The sequence below is a fragment of the Hyla sarda genome, chromosome 3 (genome assembly GCF_029499605.1).
Source record: "Hyla sarda isolate aHylSar1 chromosome 3, aHylSar1.hap1, whole genome shotgun sequence".
NCBI classification, from domain to species: Eukaryota; Metazoa; Chordata; class Amphibia; order Anura; family Hylidae; genus Hyla; species Hyla sarda.
The window spans coordinates 198,067,951-198,093,860 of record NC_079191.1 but is presented as its reverse complement, the minus strand read 5'-3'; the positions used below and the strand labels follow the sequence as shown (position 1 = coordinate 198,093,860).

General features: G+C 43.7%; 1 protein-coding gene across 1 annotated transcript in view; it reads left to right on the top strand.

Moving 5' to 3' along the window:
- Window positions 1–23,727: 23,727 nt before the first annotated feature.
- Window positions 23,728–25,910, top strand: part of LMBRD1 (LMBR1 domain containing 1) — a gene marked incomplete in the record, with an annotated part of 250,015 nt that continues 247,832 nt past the window's right edge. Inside the window, 1 exon segment of the mRNA XM_056565826.1 lies at window positions 23,728–24,065. Within this exon segment, the coding sequence (XP_056421801.1) occupies window positions 24,015–24,065 (51 nt within the window).

Sequence of the window (25,910 nt, the reverse complement as noted above, 5' to 3'; positions counted from 1 at the left end):
AAGTAAACCACTGCCGGTTAGCTCAGGGAGCTGTTCGGGATCGCTGCGGTGAAATTGCGGCATCCTGAACAGCTGTAGGACAGCAGGAGGTTCCACTTACCTGCCTCCTATTGTCCAATCGCCAAATGACTGCTCAATGCCTGAGATCCAGGCATGAGCAGTCAAGCGGTAGAATCATTGATCAATGGTTTACTATGAGAAACCATTGATCAATGTAAAAGATCAGTGTGTGCAGTGTTATAGTTAATAAAGATCATTTAGCCCCTTCCCTAATAAGTTTGACCCCCTTTTCCCATTTAAAAAAAAAGACGTTAGAAGATGACATATACATTTTCCTGCATGTAGTTATGATTTTTTCCAGAAGTACGACAAAATCAAACTTATATAAGAAGGGTATCATTTTAATCTTATGGACATATAGAATAAAGATAAGGTGTAATTTTTACCCAAAAATGTATTGCGTAGGAACGGAAGCCCCCAAAAGTTACAAAATTGTGTTTTTTCTTCAATTTTGTCGCACAATGATTTTTTTTCCCATTTTGTCGTAGATTTTGGGGTAAAATGACTAATGACATTACAAAGAAGAATTGGTGGCACAAAAAATTAAGCCATCATATGGATTTTTAGGTGAAAAATTGATAGAGTTATGATTTTTTAAAGGTAAGGAGGAAAAAATGAAAGTGCAAAAATTTAAAAACCCCTGGTCCTTAAGGGGTTAATAAATATGGAAAATCTTCTTTTCTTTGATAGAAAATATTTTAAATATTCACTTTTCTTGCATGAAAAATTTATAGAAAATGTACAGCTCACCCAAACTATCGACAGGCTCTTGTATCTTCTTCCCTATGGGTGCAGAGGTAACAACTGAATGGCATTCCATGTAGAAAGCAGCTGGCACTGTTGCCATGACAGGCTATGCCCACTCCCCCAAATGTCATCCAACCTTCAAGTCTCTCAGTGGGGCCTGCTACTTTGTGGTGCTCAGCACAAAAAGGTAGAAGTTTCAAACGTTATAACCACGCAGAGAAGAACATGCGGCAGCTCACCAAATTATTGCAAATAAGGCTGGTTTATTCTTCAAACTTGTGGTACGGCAACAGTGAAGGATACAAACAACACACAGAGCAACGTCCGTTTCACACGTGTAGTGCTTCTTCCGGAGCTGGAAGAAGCACTACACGTTTGAAACATACGTTGCTCTTGTGTGTTGTTTGTATCCTGCACTGTTGCTTTACCACATGTTTGAAGAAGAAACCAGCCTGATTTTTAATGATTTGGTGAGCTGCCGCATGTTCTTCTCTGTGTGGGTATAACAATTGAATGGCGGGTATGCATTTCAATATGTGGGCTCGACATGTTGGATGCTAAAAATAGGAGTAGCTGAACATGTAGCTGCTGTAAAAAAAAAGTCAGACACAGTCCACACACGGGCGATGTCCGGTGCGTCTAAGCATTTTAGAGATGTTTACCGAGGTTTTCTTTCCTCTATGCAAGTGATCACTTTGAAATATGTTAACAGACCCCCTAGAGGGTGAGATTTGTTTAAGAAGTTCCATCATAGGGAGATTTTTTGGATTATTAAATTCGATACGAAAATCCCTAAAAAATTTAACTACAGATCAGATGTTATGTATTTTTATTAGTGTTTTCGGCCATATATAGATATTGAGTTTATACAAGAATATTACCATCATGTTGTTACTTGTGTGATTTTGTGCAAATAAATTGTAGAATATATGTCTGCATTCACATATGTATTTCCAGGATGCGTTAATTGATTCAAAGATGTAGTTCGGGTTAGTAAGGGTTAATGTTAGGCGTGCTGGTGTTAATTGAGATTGGGGGTGGACTCAGTAGAGATATTTTTTGTATATATTCTGAATAAAAGGTTGTAAAGATTATGCGTTAAATAAAAAAAAGACTGTGACGAAACGCATCAGTGGTTTTAAGTTATTGTTTTGCAGTCCACTAGACAGAATTTTAACAATGAAAAAATAAAGAATTATATAATTTTTCTTCCCATGTGAGTGCTCGATTCCTCCCACAAGTTTCCCATTCATTTGTCTTACCTGTTTGGTGGAGATGTTAGTTTGACACCAAACTTTATAGAGTGCATCTAATGTATTTCCTAACATGCACCTACCTGACAAACTAAACAAATATTCTATTAAAACACTTTTTAAAGTTTGATAGTGGTAAACCCAACCATGTACCATTTCTGAAAATAATGGGCTGCCTTTGTCTTCATGAAGATTGATCTAGTGACCAATTCTACAGCACTGGGGGCAGGGGGGAATGTATTATATAAGGCGCTGCCCCCAATTTTACAACACTGCACAAGAGATAACCAATAGTCTTTTTTTCTAGAGGCACTTTTACAAGGGACGATGATCAGGCAAACAAAAATGCTTAATAATCTTTGTCTGATGTCAACATGTCTGACTGTACCTGTAAAAATAACAGGGCATGTGCTGGCTACAAACAATGATGTCTATGTATGTAGGGGGGTTTAAATGAATGATTGGAAGAATAACCATTCTTTTAAACCCCTCGGAATAGTCACTTAGTTTAAAATTAAAAAGTATTGAGTATTGATTGACTTTCTATATCATCAACCGATGCTCGCATGAGCAGGTCATCTGCCTGTGTAAAAGGACTTTATTTACAGCTTTGAAAAGAGGCACCAGCTCAGACTAACTTTTATGACAGTATTAGTCTTTGAATAACGTGTAATGTCTCTGTATAGTGTTGTATAAGAGTTTTTCAGTTTAATAAATATGCATAATAACAGAGTAATGAATTTAGAAGTATGAGTCATTTATCATCCACCTCAAACAGTGAGCTCATCGATGATGAATGTCTTACAGCTGACATGTAAATATATTATGGAGTGTTATAAAGTCTTCTTTCATAAATGAAAGAAAAAAAATATGGTTAAAATTGCCCTTTATTAAATTGTTTCTATTAGATTTTAATTTAGTCAAACCCCAGATTTAGCATAAAAAATATGGACGAAAATAACCCATGAAAAGAAGCAACTGTTTTACTCTGCAGTCAACATGTGACGCCACGGGGCAGCTGGATTATTTTAACCAACAAAAGCACTGGATAATGTATCATCTATATGAAAAAGTCTAGCAACTGTTCCACACACATGAATCATTGGCATTGCAATGGTTTCACAGTGTACAGTCAAAGTGCCATTTTACATGACATTAAGTTTATTTGCATTCGGTGATCAAACGACCCCTTGATATCAGCCCAACTATTGTAGGCATTATTGATTGTTTGCTTTTGTCTAAACTTTTTGTACGCTGTGAGGAGCTTATCTGTCACATGACTGTGTGGGTCTGGAAAGTGGCTTTATAACCTAGTGCCCCTAGTTTAGGACATATGAGCTGTTACAATTTAGAAGCCAAGCTAAAATAGTAAATTCAGGGAGCACACCATTGTCATAATGTACGTACAAATGAGTTTAAGGCTGGAACTCCACTGAGGTTTTTTTTTGCAAAAACGGCGTAAAAAACGCCAATTTTCCTGCACTGCGTTTTTTCAGTGAAAAAACGCCACGTCTGGATGTTAGCTGCAAGTAAACTGCAGAATGCCAGATTCACTTGGCGTTTTTCAGTTTGGCATTTTTTTAAATCCTTTTGGCGTTTTTCAGCAATTTTCAAATCGCCCGACAAAACCTAGTTTGGCATTTTTTGCCTTGAAATCGTGGCGTTTTCATCCAATAGAAGTCTATGGGAAAGCAAAAACGCCAAGAAAAACGCCATGTTGGTTTTAAATTTTGCGTTTTTGCAGGCGGTTTTTATTCTTTTTTAGCGATCCAAAAAATTATGGAGATACCTTTTTTATTAAAATTTCGTAGTGTACTATAAAAAAATAAAAAATAAAAAAGATATAGTAGTGATGGAAGAAATTGTATCTAACGAGATTTATCTTTTTTATTACAAAATGTTGATTCATTTTTAAACAGGGATCAATTTATGTGAGCGGGTAAAGCACTAAAAATGTAGCCAACAATAATAAAAATGTAGTGTGTGTGTGTTTTTCACTTTTTTTTTTTTGGTAGTACTACTACTCCCAGCATGCAACACACTGTTCCATGATGGGAGTAGTAGTACCTGTACTAATTGACAGATCTCCCGTTGCGATCCTCCTGTATAACGTATAGATGCGTCCGGCCGCTCTTCTTTGGTCCCCTGCACTGACGTATATATACACATATTCATATTTCCCGCAGAGAGCTGTGATTGACCAGATGGTTCCAGCCTATCACAGCTCTAGGAATATGTGTATATATACGGCAGTGCAGGGGACCATAGAAGAGCGGCCGCTGCATCCATACATTATACACTAGGATCACAGCGGGTGTCAGTAGTGATACCCGCTGTGATCTTTCCTTAACTACAAGTACTACTACTCCCAACATGGAGTATACTCTGCTCCATGCTGGGAGCTGTAGTACCTGCATTAATAGACAGATCGCAGCGTGTGTCAGAAATTACACTTGCTACGATCTGTCTATTAATGCAGGTACTACAGCTCCCAGCATGGAGCAGAGTGTGCTCCATGTTGGGAGTAGGAGTACCTGCAGGTAAGAACAGATCACAGCGGGTATCAATACTGACACCCGCTGCAATCGTCCTGTCTATAGCAGAGATGGAGCGGCTGTATAAAGCGCTCGCATCCCTTCTCTGCACTATACTCCGGGCCGGCCACTCATTCATTCCTATTTTCCTCAGAGCTGTGATTGGCTGCAACAATCTGGCCAATCACAGCTCTGGGAGGAAAATATGAATGGCCAGTGATGTGAATAGAACATCACTCAGAGTACACAGCAGAGGTGCGAGCGCTGTATAGAGCCGCATCTCTGCTATATTATGGACAATTGCATCGGGTGTCAGACTGACACCCGGGGCGATATGTCTATAGTACAGGTACTACTACTCCCATCATGGAACAGTGTGTTCCATGCTGGGAGTAGTAGTACTGCATAAAAAATGTGGGGAAAAAAGAGAAAAAAAAGTTAAACACACACACTTTATAAAAAATAAAATAAAAATTTTGTTATAAAAAATAAACATTTAGTTAAATAAATTTTTACATCCCTACTGCATATTTTTATTTTTTTTTGGTACCCATCTATTTTATAAAAAAAAAAAAAAAAAAAAATGCCAAAGTGGCCAAAAAAGGCAAATTCCACACAAAGGTAAAAACGCAAGAAAAAAATGCCAGTTTTTCTGGCATTTTTTTCTGGTGTTTTTATGCCACAAAAATTGCAGGGCAAAAATCTCAGTGGAGTCCTAGCCTAAAGGGGTACTTCGGTGAAAAACAATTATTTTCTAATCAACTGGTGGCAGACAGTTATACAGATTTGTAAATTACTTCCAATAAAAAATTTTAATCCTTCCAGTACTTATCAGCTGTTGTATACTACAGAGAAAGTTATAAAGTTATTTTCTGTCTGACAGCAGTGCTCTCTGCTGCCACCTCTGTCCGTGTCAAGAACTGTCCAGAGCAGAAGGTTTGCTATGGGGATTTGCTTTTGCTCTGGACAGTTCCTGACATAGACAGAGGTGTTAGCAGAGAGCACTGTGGTCAGAAAGAAAAGAACTATACAATTTCCTCTGAGGAATACAGCAGCTGATAAGTACTGGAAGGATTAATATTTTTAAATAAAAGTAATTTACAAATCTATTTAACTTTTTGGCACCAGATGATTTTAAAACAATTGTTTTCCACTGGAGAACCCCTTTAATGTTAAGCATCAGCTGTAACATATTTTAGAAATGTCACATGGATTACAATATATTCACTGTAAAATAGGCACAAACTCTCTTTTTTGCAAGACTAAACATTGTCATTAAATATTGAAGAATGTGTGAATGCTGCAGGAGCTTTGTACAAGTTATCTTCCCGAGGACAGGTCATCCATATGTTGTGACCGCAGAACCACCTATAAATGTTCTGTTGGTGCCTGTGTTGCTTTGTACTATATATTATTGTGGATTCTAAATATACATTAATATCCTATACATTTTTTTTTTTAAACGCTGATAATCCTATGGGATGTTATATTTTAACTTGTTGGGGACCAAGGGCGCACAGGTACGCCCTTGCTCCCTAGTACCAAGGACCAATGGCATACCTGTACATCCTTGGCGTTTCCATTCACCGCTGTGCACGGGGCAGTGATAGGAGTGGGATGGCTGCTGATATCTATCAGCAGCCATCCCAGGACATTGCCAAGGGGGGTACTAAGACCACCCCTTGTCGGTGATTGTTGTGATTCGCTGGTCAATTCTGGGGGGTTAAAGTTGAGATCCCCTGCTCTGCCCGCCCCTGGAAGTCCAGGCAGAGTGGGAGAAACATGGCCCCGACATGGTGGCCAGTGTGGCAGGGGGACCGGCGGCAGCTACGGGGGGACCGGGGCAAACAGTGGTGTAAAGCAAGTGGAGGCAGCACTTAGAAGCCGGCGGCATTGTCAAAGGCAGCAGTGAAGATCACTGTAAAGTGATCTTCACTGCTGCCTTCTAGGAGTTTCAAAACTACAACTCCCAGCATGCCCAGACAGCCTTTGGCAGTCTGGGCATGCTGGGAGTTGTAGTTTTGCAACATCTGGGAGGCCACAGTTTGGAGACCATTGGGCAGTGGTGTCCAAACTGTGCCCTTCTAGATGTTACAAAGCTACAACTCTCAGCATGCCCAGACAGTCCAGGCATGCTGGTAGTTGTAGTTCTGTAACATCTGGCCCTTCAGAAGTTGCAGAACTACAAATCCCAGCATGCACTGACAGACCATGCATGCTGGGAGTTGTAGTTTAGCAACAGCTGGAGGTACACTGGTGCAGAAACACTGCATAAATCTGTTACCTAACTCAGTGATTCCCAACCAGTGTGCATCCATCTGTTGCATGACTACAACTCCCAGCATGCACGGTCTGTTAGTGCATGCTGGGAGTAGTAGTTTTGCCACAGCTGAAGGTTTGCACCCCCTCCCCCATGTGAATGTACAGGGTACACTCACATGGGCGGGGGTTTATAGCGAGTTTCCCATTTTGAGCTTGAGCTGCGGCAAATTTTCTACTGAAGCTCAAACTCCCAGTATTGCTGGACAGCCATTGACTGTCCAGGCATGCTGGGAGTTTTGCAACAGTTGGAGACACCCTGTTTGGGAAACACTGCCGTAGGTTTTTTTTTGGTCGAGGTGGCAAGTGCCATGCTTGAACCGGGTCCACCCCTATGTAAATCCCTAATCTAGGCCTCAAATGCGCATGGAGGACTCTCACTTCGGAGCCCTGTCATATTTCAAGGCAACCATTAAGGTCCATATATGGGGTATTTCCGTACTCGTGAGAAATTGTGCTACAAATTTTGGGGGGCTTTTTCCTTCTTTTACCCCTTTGAAAAGGTAAAGTTGGGGTCTACACCAACATGATAAAATTATTTAAACTAACATGCTGGTGTTGCCCCATACTTTTCATTCTCATAAGAGGTAAAAAGGAAAAAAAGACCCCCAAACTTTGTAATGCAATTTCTCTCGAGTATGGAAATACTCCACATGTGGACATAAAATGCTCTGCAGGCACACAACATGGCTCAGGAGGGAGAGTGCACCACATACATTTGATGCCTAAACTGGTGATTTGCACAGGGGTGGCTGATAGTTACAGTGGTCCTGACATAAACGCAAAAACAAAAACACCCACATGTGACCCCATTTTGGAAACTACACCCCTCACGGAACATAACAAGGGGTATAGTGAGCCTTAAAGGGGTACTCTGGCCCTAATACATCTTATCCTCTATCCAAAGGCATGACATCACACGGGGACGGAGTCGTGACGCCACGATACTCCGGCCCTGTGGTTGTCACGCTTCACACTCGGAGCCTCCAGCGCTACGGAGAGCTCATAAAGATGGGTACGGAATGACAGATTGCAGGGGTCCCCAGCGGCGGCACCCCTGCGATCATACATCTTATCCCCTATCCTTTGTATAGGGGATAAGATGTATTAGGGCCAGCATACCCCTTTAACACCCCACAGGTGTTTGACAAATGTTTGTTAATGTTGGACGTGAAAATGAAAAATTAGATTTTTTTCACTAAAATGCTGATGTTACCCCAAAGTTTTCATTTCCAAAAGCTCAATGGCACTCCTTCTCTCCTGAGCATTGTAGTGTGCCCGCAAAGCACTTAACATCCACCTATGGGGGTATATCCATATTATAAGTGTTGGGGAGTTTTTATCTCATATTACCCCTTGTGAAAATAAAAAATGTGGGGTAACAGCAGAATTTTAGTGAAAAAAATTATATTTTCCATTTTCACGTCCAACTTTAGCAAAAATTTGTCAAACACCTGTGGGGTGTAAGGGCTCACTGTACTCCTTGCTTCATTCCTTGAGGGGTGTAGTTTCCCAAATAGTTTGTCATGTGTTTTATTTTTTTTTATTTTTTTGCTGTTCTGGCATCATGGGGGCATCCTAAATGCTATATGCTTCCCAAAAACCATTTCTGCAAAATTGGCTCTCCAAAATCCCATTGTCGCTCCTACCCTTCTGAGTTCTGTAGGGTGCTCTCAGAGCAATTTACATCCACATATGAGGTATTTCCTTACTCGAGAGAAATGGGGTTACAAATTTTGGGGGATATTTTCACCTATTACCCCTTGTGAAAATGAAAAATTTGGGGTAACAACATCATTTTAGTTTTAAAAAAATACGGTAATTTTTCATTTTCACATTCCACATTTACGAAAATATGTCAATCACCTGTAGGGTTTTAAGGCTCACTGTATCCCTTGTTATGTACCTTGAGGGGTGTAGTTTCCCAAATAGTGTGCCAGGTGGGGATTTTTGCTGTTCTGGCACCACAGGGGCTTCCTAAATGCAACATGCCCCCCCCCAAAAAACATTTCTGCAAAATTCGTACTTCAAAATCCCATTGCCAGTCCTTCCCTTCTGAGCCCAGTGGCGGGACCCCCACGATCAGGCATCTTATCCCCTATCCTTTGGATAGGGGATAAGATGTCCTAGCGCCAGAGTACCCCTTTAACGACCACGGATGTAAATGTAAGTCCTGGTTTGGCGGGACTTCCCGCACCAGTACACCAGTAAAGTGTATAGTGTGAAAACAAAATCCTCCAAAATGTGCAAAATTGTGGTTTTCATTTAAATTTCCTCCCTAAAAAAATGTTTTTGGGGTTCGCCGTACATTTTATGGTAAAATGAAAGGTTTCATCACAAAGGACAATTGGTCACGCAAAAAACAAGCCCTTATATGGGTCTGTAGATGGAAATATAAAGGAGTTATGGATTTTAGAAGGATAGGAGGAAAAAACTAAAACGCAAAAATAAAATTGGCCTGGTCCTTAAGGTTAAAATGGGCTTCGTCCTTAAGGGGTAAAGGTCAAAATGGGCTTGGTTCGCAAGGGGTTAATAGTTCTGACTGTTCTGCATGGGGCGATACAAACAAAAAAAGTTAAGTGAAGACCCCTGGTTCCCATTCAAGTGAAAACCTGGCTCTTAAGTTCTCTGATCACTATCAATTGATTGGGCTTAAATGATGGACATCTGCTTGATTGCTGATGTCCGATTGTGAGTGTAGGCTTTAGGCAGCAGCTAGTACTCTCACTTCAGAGACCTTCTGGCATGCATGATGTAAATATATGTCATATGTAGTTGACTACTGGGTGGCCATGCTGCAAAAGGACAGAACCTTGTGGGTCTCCAGTCTGCCTTCAGATGTTTGAGGACAATGATCACATTGCACTGAGAACTGCATGTGGCAGCTGCTAGTATAATTAAGACTAGAGATTGGTGAAGGCAGTAGTTCTGCTGAACACGGTCCAAATCCAGACTGCAGCTACCTTGACATTTGGCAACTCCCGAGCCCCTAACACCAACAATTATGCACTGCTCCCATCACAGTTCATTGAACGATGCTGTGCAAACAACATCTTCCTTCCTGTCACCTTGGTCATTGGCCCTCATTTATTTAGAAAATCGGGTTGTAAGTCTATGTTGCTTTCTTACCCGATTGCTTTTTTCCCCTGGTATTTATTATTATGTTGCATCCTGTTTGTTGCACGTGCGTTTTTTTGGCTTGGTTTCAAACTCCTCTGAATTGTCGGGAAAAAATCCACAACAATTCAACAAATTGGGGTTGGAAACCTTTCTAAATACGTGGGAAAGCTCAGAAATGTCGGGTTACGCTCCTCTTTCAGGATTGGGAGAATCCAAATCGGGTCCGTCGGGAAAAAATGTTGCATCGTGTCACAGACTGGCGCACGATGTCTGCGACATGTCGCAGACAAAGTTGCGACAAAAAAAACAACAAAACAAGTCAGGTTTAGAATAGTAAATGAGGGCCATTGTGTCTACAGTATATATATAGTAAACTGGGTAACATACAGTTTATAAGGTTGAAAAAAAAAAAAGACAAGAATCAAATTAAACCTAAAACTCTACTGTGCTGATCCAGAGGAAGGCAGTTCCCCCTCCCCCCCCATGAGGCTGGTGCCAGGTGGCCCATATCAGGAGGAAAAATTCCTTCCTGACTCCAATATCAGAACAATTCCCTGGTATCCATACCTATAAGGCTAAGTTTCTACTTGTTTTTTTGGGGGGGAAAGCCCCAAGAAAAACACCAATTCTGCCGCATGGTGTTTTTTCGGCCAAAAAACACTGCGGCCAGATGTTAGCTGTAAATCAATGAGAAATCACAAAATTATTTTTCCACTTGGCATTTTTAAGTTTGGCGTTTTTTTTATCCTTTTGGCGTTTTTTCACTCTTTTTTTTAGCTCCTTGGTGGTTTTGCAAAGTCAAAGCATGTTGAGCCAATGGCGTTTATTTCCCTGAAATTGTGGCGTTTTTCTCCCATAGAAGTCTATGGGAGTGAACAGAACGCCAAGAAAACGACATGTGGGTTTTAACTTTGGCGTTTTTGTAGGCAGTTGTTATTCTTTTTTGGACTTTAGCAATCCAAAATAGTGACCTTTTTTAATAAAATTTCGTAGGGTACCATTAAAAATAAAAAAGATACAGTAGTGAATGAAAAAATAGTATCTAACGAAATGTATCTTTTATATAACAACATTTTTAAAACAGGGATCAATTTATGTAGGGCACTAAAAATGTAGCCGACGATAATAAAAATGTAGTGTGTATGTGTTTCACTTTTATTTTTTTTTTACTTTTTTTTTGTAGTACTACTACTCCCAGCATGGAACACTCTGTTCCATGATGGGAGTAGTAGTACCTTTACTAATTGACAGATCACCCGAGTCTGCTGCGATCATTCTGTATAATTTATAGATGCGGCCAGCCGCTCTTCTATGGTCCCCTGCACTGCCGTATATATACACCTATTCATATTTCCTGCAGAGCGTTGTGATTGGCCAGATGGTTCCAGCCAATCACAACTCTCTGTGGGAAATATGAATAGGTGTATATATACGTCAGTGCAGGGGACCATAGAAGAGCGGCCAGCTGCATCTATTATACATTATACAGGAGGATTGGAGCGGGTGTCAGGAATGACATCCGCTGTGATCTTTCCTTAACTGCAGGTACTACAGCTCCCAACATGGAGCAGAGTGTGCTCTATGTTGGGAGTAGTAGTACCTGCAGTCAAGGACAGATCACAGCGGGTATCACTTCTGACATCCGCTACGATCGTCCTATCTATTGCAGAGATGTGGAACGGCTCTATACAGCGCTCGCATCTCTGCACTATACTCCGGCCAGTGATGTGAATAGAACATCACTCATTCATATTTCCCTCTGAGAGCGGTGATTGGCTGCAACCATCCGGCCAATCCCCACTCTGGGCGGAAAATATGAATTTTATTCACATCACTGGCCGGAGTACAGAGCAGAGATGCGAGCACTGTATAGAGCCGCTCCACATCTTTTCTAAATTATGGACAATTGCACCGGATGTCAGGACTGACACCCGGGGTGATATGTCTATTAGTACAGGTACTACTACTCCCATCTGTTCCATGCTGGGAATAGTAGTACTACCTAAAAAAAATTTTTAAAAAACTTAGGGAAAAAATGTGAAACACACACACTTTATTAAAAAATTAATTAAAATTTTGTTATAAAAAATATACATTTTGTGAAAAAAAATTTTTTTTTACCATCACTACAGCAGCATTTTTTTTTTTTTTTTGGTACCCAGCAAATTTTGGGTACCAAAAAAAAACGCCAAAGGGGCCAAAAATGCAATTTCCACTCAAATGCAAAAAAACAGCAGAAAAAATGCAAAAAAAAAACAAGTAGAAACCTAATTTTTTTTTTTTTTTCCAGAAAAACATTCAGGCCTCCTTCTTTATTGAGTAAGACATCACAACATCATGGAGCAGAGAGTTCCAAGGTCTCATTGCTCTTACAGTAAAGAATATCTGCCTGTCATGCTGGTGAAACCTTGTTATGGCTACCCGCCTAGATATGAAAAGATCACTATAAAGATCTCTGTACTGTCTATTCACATATTTGTACATTGTGATCAGATTACCGCTAAGACGTATTTTCTCCACACTAAATAACCCCAAGCTTGATAACCTCTATTGGTCCTGTAATCCTTCCATACCATTAATAATCTTTGTTGCCCTCCTCTGCGCTCTCTCCAGTTCAGCCATGTCCTTCTTATATACAGGTGCCCAAAATTGGACACAATACTCCATATGTGGTCTGACTAGTGATTTATACAAAGGCAATACTATGTCCCTGTCACTGCCTCTATGCCTCTCTTGGTATATCCCATGACTTTGTTAGCCTTGGCAACTGCTGCCTGGCACTGATCACTAAAGTTGAGCTTACTGTCCACAAATACCTCCAAGTTCTTTTCTGTAGTAGTTTTACCTAATGTCTTTATATTTAAAATATTATTGTACATTTAATTTTTACGCCAAAGTGCATAACCTTACATGTATCCAATTAAAGGAGATGTCAGATGCGGACTATTCCTATTCCATCCTGCCCGGGCTGCAAAAAAAGAGAAAACAAACTTTCACTTACCTTTCTACGTTCCCCCGGAGCTCCGCAACAGCTAATCAGTCGGCCGGGCTGTCTACTTCTTACTTACCTTATCCCGGGACGTCACACGGCGCTTCAGCCTATCATCGGCTGCTGCGATGTCCCGCCTCAGCCGGTGATAGGTTGGAGCGTCATGTGATGTCCCGGGCCAGGGGAAGTAGGAAGTAGACAGCCCGGCCGACAGATCAGCTATTGCAGAGCTCCGGGGGAATGTAGGAAGGTAAGTGAAAGTTTGTTTTCTCTTTTTTTGCAGCCCGGGCAGAATGGAATAGGAATAGTCCGCACCGGACATCTCCTTTAAGCTTAATTTACCATGTCTGTGCCAAATCCTTCTCTTTCCTAGATCCTTCTGTGATATTACCCTCCTCTGTGGTGATCACCTTACCCAGTTTAGTTTCATCTACAAATATAGAATTTCTACTCTGTAATTCCATGACAAGATCATTGGTGAACCCAGTACTGACCCCTGCGGTACCCCACTTGTAACTGTCACCCAACCATAAGTTTCAATTATCCCCACCCTTTGCTTCCTATCACTGAGCCAGTTCCTAACTCATTTACATATATCCTCCCCTAGTCCCAGCATCCTCATTTTATGTACTAACCTTTTGTGTGGCACAGTCCAATCTATAACTGACCTCCTCATAGAAGCTGATCAACTGACAGGACCAATCCTGCATAAACCCATGTTGGTGCTGTGTGAGGCTGGGTTCACACCACGTTTTTGCAATACCGTTACAGTATACGTTTTCAATGTGAAAACCGTACGGAACTGTATTGAGAACTTTATGCATTGACTCTCCATTGAAAACCGTATGCCAAACGATGCATCCGGTTGCATCCGGTTGCATCCGTTTTGCGTCTTGTACGGTTTTGTCCTTTTTTTTTTCCCTTACCCAAAACTGTAGCCTACCACAGTTTTTGGTCCGGGTGAAAAACCGTATTAGGCTGGGTTCTCACTACGTTTTCTCCCATATGGGAGCGCATACGGCAGGGGGGAGCTAAAACCTTGCGCTCTCGTATGCCTTCGTATGCGCTCCCGTGTGTCATTCATTTCAATGAGCCGGCCGGAGTGAAACGTTCGGTCCGGTCGGCTCATTTTTGCGCCGTATGCGCTTTTACGACTGGACCTCAAACCGTGGTTGACCACAGTTTTAGGTCCGGGGGGAAAGCGCATACGGCGCAAAAATGAGCCGACCGGACCGAACATTTCACTCCGGCCGGCTCATTGAAATGAATGACATACGGGAGCGCATACGAAGGCATACGGGAGCGCGAGGTTTTAGCTCCCCCCTGCCGTATGCGCTCCTGTATGGGAGAAAACGTGGTGTGAACCCAGCCTTAAACTGTATACATTTTTTTTTTTAACATGGGAGTCAATGGGAACCGTACAGAACCGTATGTGCGTACGGTCCCATCCGGTTTGCACAGTTTTTTTTTCTTGGAATTTCAATCAAACAAGTGAAACTTGTTTATAATGGAGTGAAAAGTTAAAAACTTATACGTTTTTTTCTTAAAAAAACAAATGAAACTGGACATAATTTTTCAAATCGTATATGGTTTTTAACCGTATACGGATTAAAATTTGTACACACGTTTTGATAAAGTTTAGTCTGGTTTTGAGGAATATGTTTTTTTAATCAAAAACCTGATACGGGAACTGTATTGCAAAAACCTGGTGTGGATGTACCCTTGAAGGTAATTTTCATTAACATACTCCAAAATAGCATCTCTCAGAAAACCCTCAAAAACAGATGTTAAACTTACAGGCCTATAGTTTCCAGGATCCCTTTTGACTACTTTATAATAGTGTTGAGCGGCATGGGCCATATTCGAATTCGCGAATATTCGCGAATATTCGCGAATATATGGACGAATATTCGGCATATATTCGCGAATATTCGCATATTCATAATATTCCTGTTTTATTTTCGCATACGCGAAAATTCGCGTATGCGAAAATTAACATATGCGAAAATTAGCATCTACAAAAATCAACATAAGCCAAAATTCGCATATGCGAAAATTAGCATATGCAAATTTTCGCGTATGCGAAAATTCGCACACCAGTCTCACACTGTAGTATTAGAGCCTTCTTTACACCACACAAGCTGGAAGCAGAGAGGGATGATCACTGTGATGTGAACTGTGAAAAAAAAAAAAAAAAATATTCGTAATTACGAATATATAGCGCTATATTCGCGAATATTCGCGAATTCGCGAATATGCGATATTCGCGAATAAAATTTGCATTGCGAATATTCGCGAGCAACACTACTTTATAAATGTATGCACCACATTTGCTAAGCACCAGTCCTGTGTGTCACGATGCCGGCTGGCAGGAGGTGGATCCTCTGTGCCAGAGAGGGATTGGCGTGGACCGTGCTAGTGGACCGGTTCTAAGTCACTACTGGTTTTCACCAGAGCCCGCCGCAAAGCGGGATGGTCTTGCTGCGGCGGTAGTGACCAGGTCGTATCCACTAGCAACGGCTCAACTTCTCTGACTGCTGAAGATAGGCGCGGTACAAGGGAGTAGACAGAAGCAAGGTCGGACGTAGCAGAAGGTCGGGGCAGGCAGCAAGGATCGTAGTCAATAAGGTAATAGCAGGAGGTCAAGTACACAGTAAGGACAAACACAGTACGCTTTCACTAGGCTCAAAGGCAACAAGATCCGGCAGGGGAGTGCAGGGGCAGAGATCAGATATAGTCTGGGAGCAGGTGGAAGCCAATTAAGCTAATTGGGCCAGGCACCAATCATTGGTGCACTGGCCCTTTAAGTCTCAGGGAGCTGGCGCGCGCGCGCCCTAGAGAGCGGAGCCGCGCGCGCCAGCACATGACAGCAGGGGACGGGAACGGGTAAGTGACCTGGGATGCGACTCGCGAGCGGGCGCGTCCCGCTGTGCGAATCGCATCCCCGACGGCCATGACAGTGCAGCGCTCCCGGTCAGCGGGACCGACCGGGGCGCTGCGGAGAGAGAGGCGCCGTACGCGCTCCGGGGAGGAGCGGGGACCCGGAGCGCTAGGCGTAACAGTACCCCCCCCCTTAGGTCTCCCCTTCTCTTTGTCCGGTAACTGCCTCCCCTGGGATGAGGACACCGGGAAAGAATGGAGGGATTCCTCAACGGCAGGCAGTACAGCAGGAGTGGGAATGGGGAGGGAGGGCAGAGGGCGAGGCCTGGCACGGGGCAGTGTGACACCAGGACGAGGGCCATGAGGAGGCACCGAGGCTTGCCTGACTGGACTGGGAGGGGGGGAGAGGCACTTCTTATGGCAGGCAGAGTCCATAAAGACCTTAGGGAGACCGGATACAGGGGGAACCACAGGGTCACGGCAGGGAGTACTGGGAACCGGTTTAAGGCAGTCCTTGAAGCAAGAGGTACCCCAGCTCTTGATCTCCCCTGTGGACCAATCCAGGGTTGGGGAATGGTGTTGAAGCCAGGGTAGTCCAAGGAGAATTTCGGAAGTGCAATTGGAGAGGACCAAAAACTCAATTTTTTCGTGATGAGGTCCGATGCACATTAGGAGGGGCTCCGTGCGGTAACGCACGGTGCAATCCAACCTGACTCCGTTGACCGCGGAAATGTGGAGTGGCTTGACGAGACGGGTCACCGGGATGCGGAATTTATTCACCAAGGACTCCCGAATAAAATTCCCAGAAGCCCCAGAGTCCAGGCAGGCCACGGCTGAGAGGGAAGAGTTGGCTGAAAGAGAAATCCGTACAGGCACCGTGAGACGTGGAGAAGCCGACTTAGCATCAAGAGACGCCACACCCACGAGAGCTGGGTGCGAGCGTGCGTTTCCCAGACGTGGAGGACGGATAGGGCAATCCACCAAAAAATGTTCGGTACTGGCACAGTACAGACAAAGATTCTCTTCCCTACGGCGATTCCTCTCTTCCAGGGTCAGGCGAGACCGATCCACTTGCATGGCCTCCTCGGCGGGAGGCCTAGGCGCAGATTGCAATGGAGACTGTGGGAGAGGTGTCCAGAGATCTAAGTCTTTTTCCTGGCGGAGCTCTTGATGCCTCTCAGAAAAACGCATGTCAATGCGAGTGGCTAGATGAATGAGTTCATGCAGGTTAGCAGGAGTTTCTCGTGCGGCCAGAACATCTTTAATGTTGCTGGATAGGCCTTTTTTAAAGGTCGCGCAGAGGGCCTCATTATTCCAGGAAAGTTCAGAAGCAAGAGTACGGAATTGTATGGCGTACTCGCCAACGGAAGAATTACCCTGGACCAGGTTCAGCAGGGCAGTCTCAGCAGAAGAGGCTCGGGCAGGTTCCTCAAAGACACTTCGAATTTCCGAGAAGAAGGAGTGTACAGAGGCAGTGACGGGGTCATCGCGGTCCCAGAGCGGTGTGGCCCATGACAGGGCTTTTCCAGACAGAAGGCTGACTACGAAAGCCACCTTAGACCTTTCAGTAGGAAACTGGTCCGACATCATCTCCAAGTGCAGGGAACATTGCGAAAGAAAGCCACGGCAAAACTTAGAGTCCCCATTAAATTTGTCCGGCAAGGACAAGCGGAGGCTAGGAGTGGCCACTCGCTGCGGAAGGGGTGCAGGAGCTGGCGGAGGAGATGGTTGCTGCTGTAGCAGAGGCAGAAGTTGCGACTGAAGTTGCTGCACAATGGTGGACATTTCCGACAGCTGGTGGGTTAGATGGGCGATCTGTCGGGATTGCTGGGCGACCACCGTGGTGAGATCAGAGATATAAGGCAGGGGAACCTCAGCGGGATCCATGGCCGGATCTACTGTCACGATGCCGGCTGGCAGGAGGTGGATCCTCTGTGCCAGAGAGGGATTGGCGTGGACCGTGCTAGTGGACCGGTTCTAAGTCACTACTGGTTTTCACCAGAGCCCGCCGCAAAGCGGGATGGTCTTGCTGCGGCGGTAGTGACCAGGTCGTATCCACTAGCAACGGCTCAACCTCTCTGACTGCTGAAGATAGGCGCGGTACAAGGGAGTAGACAGAAGCAAGGTCGGACGTAGCAGAAGGTCGGGGCAGGCAGCAAGGATCGTAGTCAATAAGGTAATAGCAGGAGGTCAAGTACACAGTAAGGACAAACACAGTACGCTTTCACTAGGCTCAAAGGCAACAAGATCCGGCAGGGGAGTGCAGGGGCAGAGATCAGATATAGTCTGGGAGCAGGTGGAAGCCAATTAAGCTAATTGGGCCAGGCACCAATCATTGGTGCACTGGCCCTTTAAGTCTCAGGGAGCTGGCGCGCGCGCGCCCTAGAGAGCGGAGCCGCGCGCGCCAGCACATGACAGCAGGGGACGGGAACGGGTAAGTGACCCGGGATGCGACTCGCGAGCGGGCGCGTCCCGCTGTGCGAATCGCATCCCCGACGGCCATGACAGTGCAGCGCTCCCGGTCAGCGGGACCGACCGGGGTGCTGCGGAGAGAGAGGCGCCGTACGCGCTCCGGGGAGGAGCGGGGACCCGGAGCGCTAGGCGTAACACTGTGGAACCTGTCATAACAAAATCTTTAAATATGAGGAATAAGGGTCTATCTAGCACATTTGCCATGGATGCCATCTGGGCCCATTATTTTGTGTGTTTTAATGTTACTAAGGTGGTGCCACACTTCTTGGGTTAATCAGGTGAGATATGCTGGATAATTTACTTTATCCCTTTCTCTTTTATATGACATTGGATTTTCCTGTGTAAATACAGTAAAGAAGATGGCATTTATTAGATTGGCTTTCTCCATCATTACACCCAGAATATTCCTTAAATGGGCACTGTCATTAAACATGATTTTTAATGATTTATATGATTTGATTCCTTATGCCAAATAAATACATTTTGTAATTGGCTTCCATTTAAAAAAAAAGTTTTTAGTTATTTTGTCTGCTTTATAGTTCTGGCCACTAGGGGGTCTCCCTTCTTGGCCAGAACACATTCCGTCTGGTCAAAATCTCAGATTTTGGTTTTCTGCTTTTAAAGGCAGGAGACCAAACCCAGGAAGTTTTTCTCTACACTGAGCTTGATTGACAGCTGCACAGAGCCTTACTGAAAGCTGCACAAACTAAAAGCTGCACAGACTGAAAGCTGCAAAGAGCCTCACTGAAAGATACATAGACTGCATGCTGCTGCACAGAGATTGAGGTATTCTATTAATCACAGCACTACAACCATGTGAGGGTGGAGGTGGTCACCCAGAAGGCTTCAGTGTCATGCCTGCTGGGAAATGCCCACTTTCTCCTGCTGGGAGATTGCACTATTTGAGCAAGAAGAACAGTAAAATACAGAGCTTTTTAAAGCTCTCAACATTTTTTTTAAGGGTGGGAGGGGTGTTAGTAGTAGTTTGGGAACATAGCCTGAGTTAGTTTAGAAAAGTTTATTTGGTGACAGGTACTCTTTAAAGGAAAACTGTCAGCTTTCTCCCCCCGCACTAACCAGCGGTACTGGCTGGTAGTGCGAGGGATGCTGATCAGTTTGATCCTTACCGTGCCTGGATCCGCCGCGCCGTTCAGCCTTAATCTTCGATTTTCTGTGTATATTCAAATGAGGCGCTAACTGGCACTCTGACGTCAGTGCCGGGCCACAGCGCCGCCCAGCTCATCAATATTCCTCCCTGCGCCTCTCCCTCTTCTTCCCAATCTGTAATGAAGAGAGAGGGGAGGAATATTGATGAGCTGGGCGGCTCTGCGGCCCGACACTGACGTCAGAGTGCCAGTTAGCACCTCATTTGAATATACAGAAAATAAAAGATCAAGGCTGAACGGCGTGGCGGATCCGGGCACGGTAAGGATCAAAGTGATCAGCATCCCCCGCACTACCAGCCAGTACCGCTGGTTACTGCGGGGGGAGAAAGCTGACAGTTTTCCTTTAAGTGGCCAACATTTTCAGTTTTAAGTTTGTTATTATTTATGTTGGCGAAGAATATTTTTGAGTTCTTTTTACTTTCTATCGCAATCGTTGTGTTATATTCAGAGGGCACCATGAGTGGCTGTATTATATTCAGAGGGCACAGTGTGTGGTAGTATATTCAGAGGGCACATGGTGTAGCAATGTTATATTCAGAGGGCACAGTGTGTGGCAGTACTCTTTTCAGAGGGTACAGTGTGTGGCATTATTATATTCAAAGGCACTGTGTGTGGTAGTGTTGTATTCAGAGGGCACTATGGGTGGCAGTATTATACTCAGAGGGCACAGTGTGTGGCGGTGTTATATGCACAGGTTACAGTGCGTGGCAGTATGTTATTTAGAGGGCACAGGGTGTGGCAGTATTATGTTCAGAGGGCACAGTGTGTGGAAGTTTTATATTCAGAGGGTACAGTGTGTGGCAGTATTATATAGAGAGGGTACAGTTTGTGGCAGTATTATATTCAGAGGGCAGTGTGTGGCAGTATTATATTCAGAGGACAGTGTGTGGCGGTTTTATATGCACAGGTTAAAGTGTGTGGCAGTATGTTATTTAGAGGATACATGCTGTGGCAGTATTATATTTGATTAAACAAACTGATACCTGTGCTTCCTATATGCGGCTGGATTAGGGGTCCTAGTAGCCGCCTTATATTAATTTATAGCTCCCTGTTTCTATAAAGAGAATAAAACAGTATATAAAAAATAGAAAATATTGGCGCTGACCAGTGACCCAATCTATATGTATAACCCATATGGATTAAGTCATAAAACTGAATACATTACAATATTTTATTAATTAAGATGATGTTACCATAATAAAAATATATTTTAAAGTGCAACAGTCTGCAGTATAACACATATTACTTATCATAGTATTCCCCCACAGATATACAGTTTAAACACAGTAAGTGTCACCTACAGATCATTGTACCTTCTTATACAATTGTGGTACATATTGCAGACTATTGCACTTTATAATAATTATACTGAAGACTATTGCACTTTAAAGAGTACCTATCATCAACTAAACTGTCCCTAATGCCCCCCATCTGTCCTAGACATTCACTAACGCTATCCCTATATATATATATATATATATATATATATATATATATATATATATATAAACATTTTTTTTTCATTAGAGGTACGCTTTAACATCTATTTTTATAATGGTAACATCATCTCAATTAATAAAATATTGTAATGTATTCAGTTTTATTACTTAATCCATATCGGTTATACACATACCGTAGATTGGGTCCTATATTTTCTATATTTTTTTTTTTTTATACTAAGCTAGTATTATGTTCAGAGGGTACAGTGTGTGGCAGTTTTATATTCAGAGGGCACAGTACGAACAGTGTTATATTTAGAGGGTACCATGTGTAGCAGTATTGATTAGACTGGGTTTAAACGTAGCCATAACAATGCAGATGAGGCTGCAGCCACTATGACATGCCAGTCAATGCGGTTTTCATATCGCCTCAAACTGTAGGCGGTTTGGTTGTTAATAGCTGTGCAGTAATCCGTGACCTCATCTGTATGCGACCTCTACATGGGAACCAGGCCTTAGTGTTCAACTTAGGTGTTGACCTGATGACAGACCCGAATAAGTGACCCTTAACTAAAAGCAGTTGAGTACCCCTGGCGAAGAGGGAGAACAAGGAGAAATTTTCAAAACCTGCGTAGAGGAAGAGTGGTGCAGTAACTCCTCGCAACCAATCAGATTGCTTCTTATATTTTTAGAGGCTTTTAGTGTTCTGATTAGTTTCTATGGGCAACTGCACCACTTTTCCTCTACACAAAGTTTGATAAAATCTCCTCCATAGTGTGCATGTGGGGTGTCATAGGAGCAATAAAATCAATAATTGTCCATCCACTACACCTCAGGTGTCATGCTAAAACTTGTGTCCCACCTGTGGTCAGAGGGGTTGTCTGTTGGCTCAGGCTGGTATAGAAAAAAAATAAAAATAAAAATGATACTCATCCGCCCTGATTCCACAATGTAACCGTCCTTATGGGGTCCAGTCCTACTAAGTATGCTTTCTGATTCAGTTAGTGCTGCTCATTAGGGATGGATTGGGCATGACAGGGCAGATATTGATGGGAGCTGGGAAGGGTTGCCACCTTTCTTGGGGGAAAAAATACCGGCCATGCTAATTTGCATAATTAATGATATATGCGTGACATCACAGGATACACATATGCTGGGGAGATCCTGACCCCCTAAAACTTTTTTATTTCTTCTGTATGAGGGCTCATTTTTGCGCCCCGATCTGTAGTTTTTAACAGTATCATTTTTGTTTTGATGTGAGTTTTTGATCGCTTTTCTATTTTATTTTTTTTACAGCAAATTTGGGAATTGCAGTTAGTTACTAACTACAACTCCCAGCATGCCCTGATACAGCCTGCGGCTCAACAGCTGCCCCCCCCCCCAAATAAAATAAAAAAAACTACAACTCCCAGCATGTTGGACTATATAGTAGTATACAGTAGAGTATAGGCAAGTGTTTCCCAACCAGGAGTGCCTCCAGCTGTAGCAAAACTACAACCCCCAGCATGTTGGACTATATAGTAGTATAGGTCAGTGTTTCCCAACCAGGGGTGCCTCCAGCCGTTGGCTGTCCAGGCATGCTGGGAGTTGTAATTTTGCAACAGCTTGAGGCGCTCTGTTAGGAAACACTGGTATAGGTTATGATGCAACATTGGAGGATTGGATGGATAAATACTGGCCATTGCATTGCGGGTATTTTTTTTACATTAAAATACCGGCAGGGGGAGCAAAATACCAGCAATCCTGGTAAAATACTGGCCAGGTGAGTGAGCTGGAAGGGTGAGTATGATAGTGCTATCTATAAATATATATATATATATATATATATATATATATATATATATATATATATATATACATACACACACATATACAGTGATCCCTTAACTTACAATGGCCTCAACATACAATAGTTTCAACATTCAATGGTCTTTTCTGGACCATTGTAACTTGAAACCAGACTCAACATACCATGTACAGACAGTCCAGATCTGTGAAATGTGTCAATGGCTGGAAGAACCGACCAATCAAAATGGGCATTCACTGGTAAAACCCCTGTATTACTGAAGTGCATGCACTGACTGGTGTCTGGTAGCGCCCCATACAGTACAGGGAGGTATTACAGGTTCTGTATACTTTACCTGTACCAGGGTTAGCTGCTCCTTTGGACACCAGGTGAGGGCGACTTACTTTTTTAGGACACTGTGTACTGTATAGGATCCTGAAGAAGCTCCTGTCCTCTACATAGACCAGTGTTTCCCAAGCAGGGTGCCCCCAGCTGTGGCAAAACTACAACTCCCAGCATGCCCGGACAGCCAAAGGCTGTCCGGGCATGCTGGGAGTTGTAGTTTTGCCACAGCTGGAGGCACCCTGCTTGGGAAACACTGACAGACAGTGATTTACAGCTTCCAGCAGATATTTCCTACTTTTATATATAAGGATTTGCTTTATCTATATTAGTTATCTATTTATTTTTCTTTAATCCTCACTTTTTCCTATTTTTGGATGACATTTTGGTGCCTTAAGAACCAATTACCAGGTTTCCATAGAGTTATGGTCTCAACATACAATGGTTTCAACATACAATGGTCGTCCTGGAACCAATTAATATTGTAACTTGAGGGACCACTGTATATATATATATATATATATATATATACATATATATATATATATATATATATATATTTGTTTTTTTCTGTACATTTCACGCCAGCCTGACCCATGCTCAGACATTATGTGGGGTGACACAGCTCGTTACATTATCCAGTGTAGGGAATCGATGTCACCTTTGGCCATATTGTCTGGTTTCTACACCTCACACGAGCACTTTACGCTGATAATCCCCAGAAATCCGTGCATGGCTTCTCGTTGCCGTGGTGATGGGACGCTTCCCCGTGCAGCCTTGGCCCCGCCCCCGGCACCTCCGCACAGGAAGCGGCTTCGGCTCGGCTGATTGGCGGCTCTGAAGCTTATGGCCCGCAGCGCTACGGGCGGGAGCAGTTGTCACGGGGTCTGGAGCAGGAAGCGTCGACATGGCGGCGGACTTGGTGATCGGTTGGAGCATCTTCGGCATTGTGCTGCTGGTATGCGCGGGGCTGTGTGTGTTTATGAGGGGAGAGAGGCGAGCCTCGGCATACGGTGCCCGCCCAACCAGGAAGTGTGAGGTTCACAGCAGCCGGCGGGGTAAACAACCCTCACGTGTGGACCGGCTGCGGTACCGGGCACTATATACACGTGACCTAAGCTTCAGTCTACTACACCTGCTCTTACCACGTGATAGGACGCGGACAGCATTGTATTGTTATTATGCGTCACAGATACGGGGAGAAGGGGTGTGGTTTACTGACAGTGGGCGTGGTTAGATGGACCCTTAGGGGGAGACTTATCAAATCTTGTCCAGAGGAAAAGTTGCTGAGTTGCCCATAGCAACCAATCAGATCGCTTCTTTCGTTTTTCACAAGGCCTCTGCAAAATGAAAGAAGCGTTCTGATTGGTTGCTATGGGCAACTTTTTCTCTGGACAGGTTCGGAAAAGTTACTCTGTACGTTCGGGTAGATTTATCAATGTTTACACTAGGCTAGACAGATGTGTTATAAATCTAGGAGTCAGCAAAATAAAGTTAGGAGCCAGGAGGTCGCACATCTCATACTGGGAGGTCATAATATCAGTCCCCCTGTGTAACTGTCACTAGTGTCCCCTCATCTCCCCCTGTGTAACTGTCACTAGTGTCCCCTCATCTCCCCCTGTGTAACTGTCACTAGTGTCCCCTCATCTCCCCCTGTGTAACTGTCACTAGCGTCCCCTCATCTCCCCCTGTGTAACTGTCACTAGCGTCCCCTCATCTCCCCCTGTGTAACTGTCACTAGTGTCCCCTCATCTCCCCATGTGTAACTGTCACTAGTGTCCCCTCATCTCCCCCTGTGTAACTGTCACTAGTGTCCCCTCATCTCCCCCTGTGTAACTCACTAGTGTCCCCTCATCTCCCCCTGTGTAACTGTCACTAGTGTCCCCTCATCTCCCCCTGTGTAACTGTCACTAGTGTCCCCTCATCTCCCCCTGTGTAACTGTCACTAGTGTCCCCTCATCTCCCCCTGTGTAACTGTCACTAGTGTCCCCTCATCTCCCCCTGTGTAACTGTCACTAGTGTCCCCTCATCTCCCCCTGTGTAACTGTCACTAGTGTCCCCTCATCTCCCCCTGTGTAACTGTCACTAGTGTCCCCTCATCTCCCCCTGTGTAACTGTCACTAGTGTCCCCTCATCTCCCCCTGTGTAACTGTCATCAGTGTCCCCTCATCTCCCCCTGTGTAACTATCACTAGTGTCCCCTCATCTCCCCCTGTGTAACTGTCATCAGTGTCCCCTCATCTCTTCCAATTTTATTGCAGTCATTAGTGTCCCCTCATCTTCTCACCATGTCAGTCATTAGCGTCTCTTTATCTTTCCCAATTGTGTCACAGCCATTAGCAGTCACGCTTCGTGCCCCTGAGCATGGAACGTGAACGCTTAGACCTGATTTCTTGTCGGTTAACGTCTACTGCTCATAAAACATTGAAGCGCCAACTGAAGATGGGCAACTTCTTTCGCACCCTGGTTTACCCATGATTTGCGTATACGGACAAAGAACACTTTTGTATGGATTTTTAACTTGAAAAACACACCTTTGGGAATGTTTTGACAAGTGTTTTTTAATCTTATTTATTATTATTATTTTTATTTTGCAAGCCACCTTGCTTGCGCTGTATGCTTTAAAGCAGCATTTCCCAACCTGGTGTACACGTACCCCCAGGAGTATGCAGCAGTATGCGACGTGCTGTCATATGATCAGTCATTAATGTCCACTCATCTCTCCCTGTGTATCAGTCATTTTTGGCCCATCAAAAGATTTTAGTTCCATCTATAACTTGGAAAGCTGTATGACAACCTACATG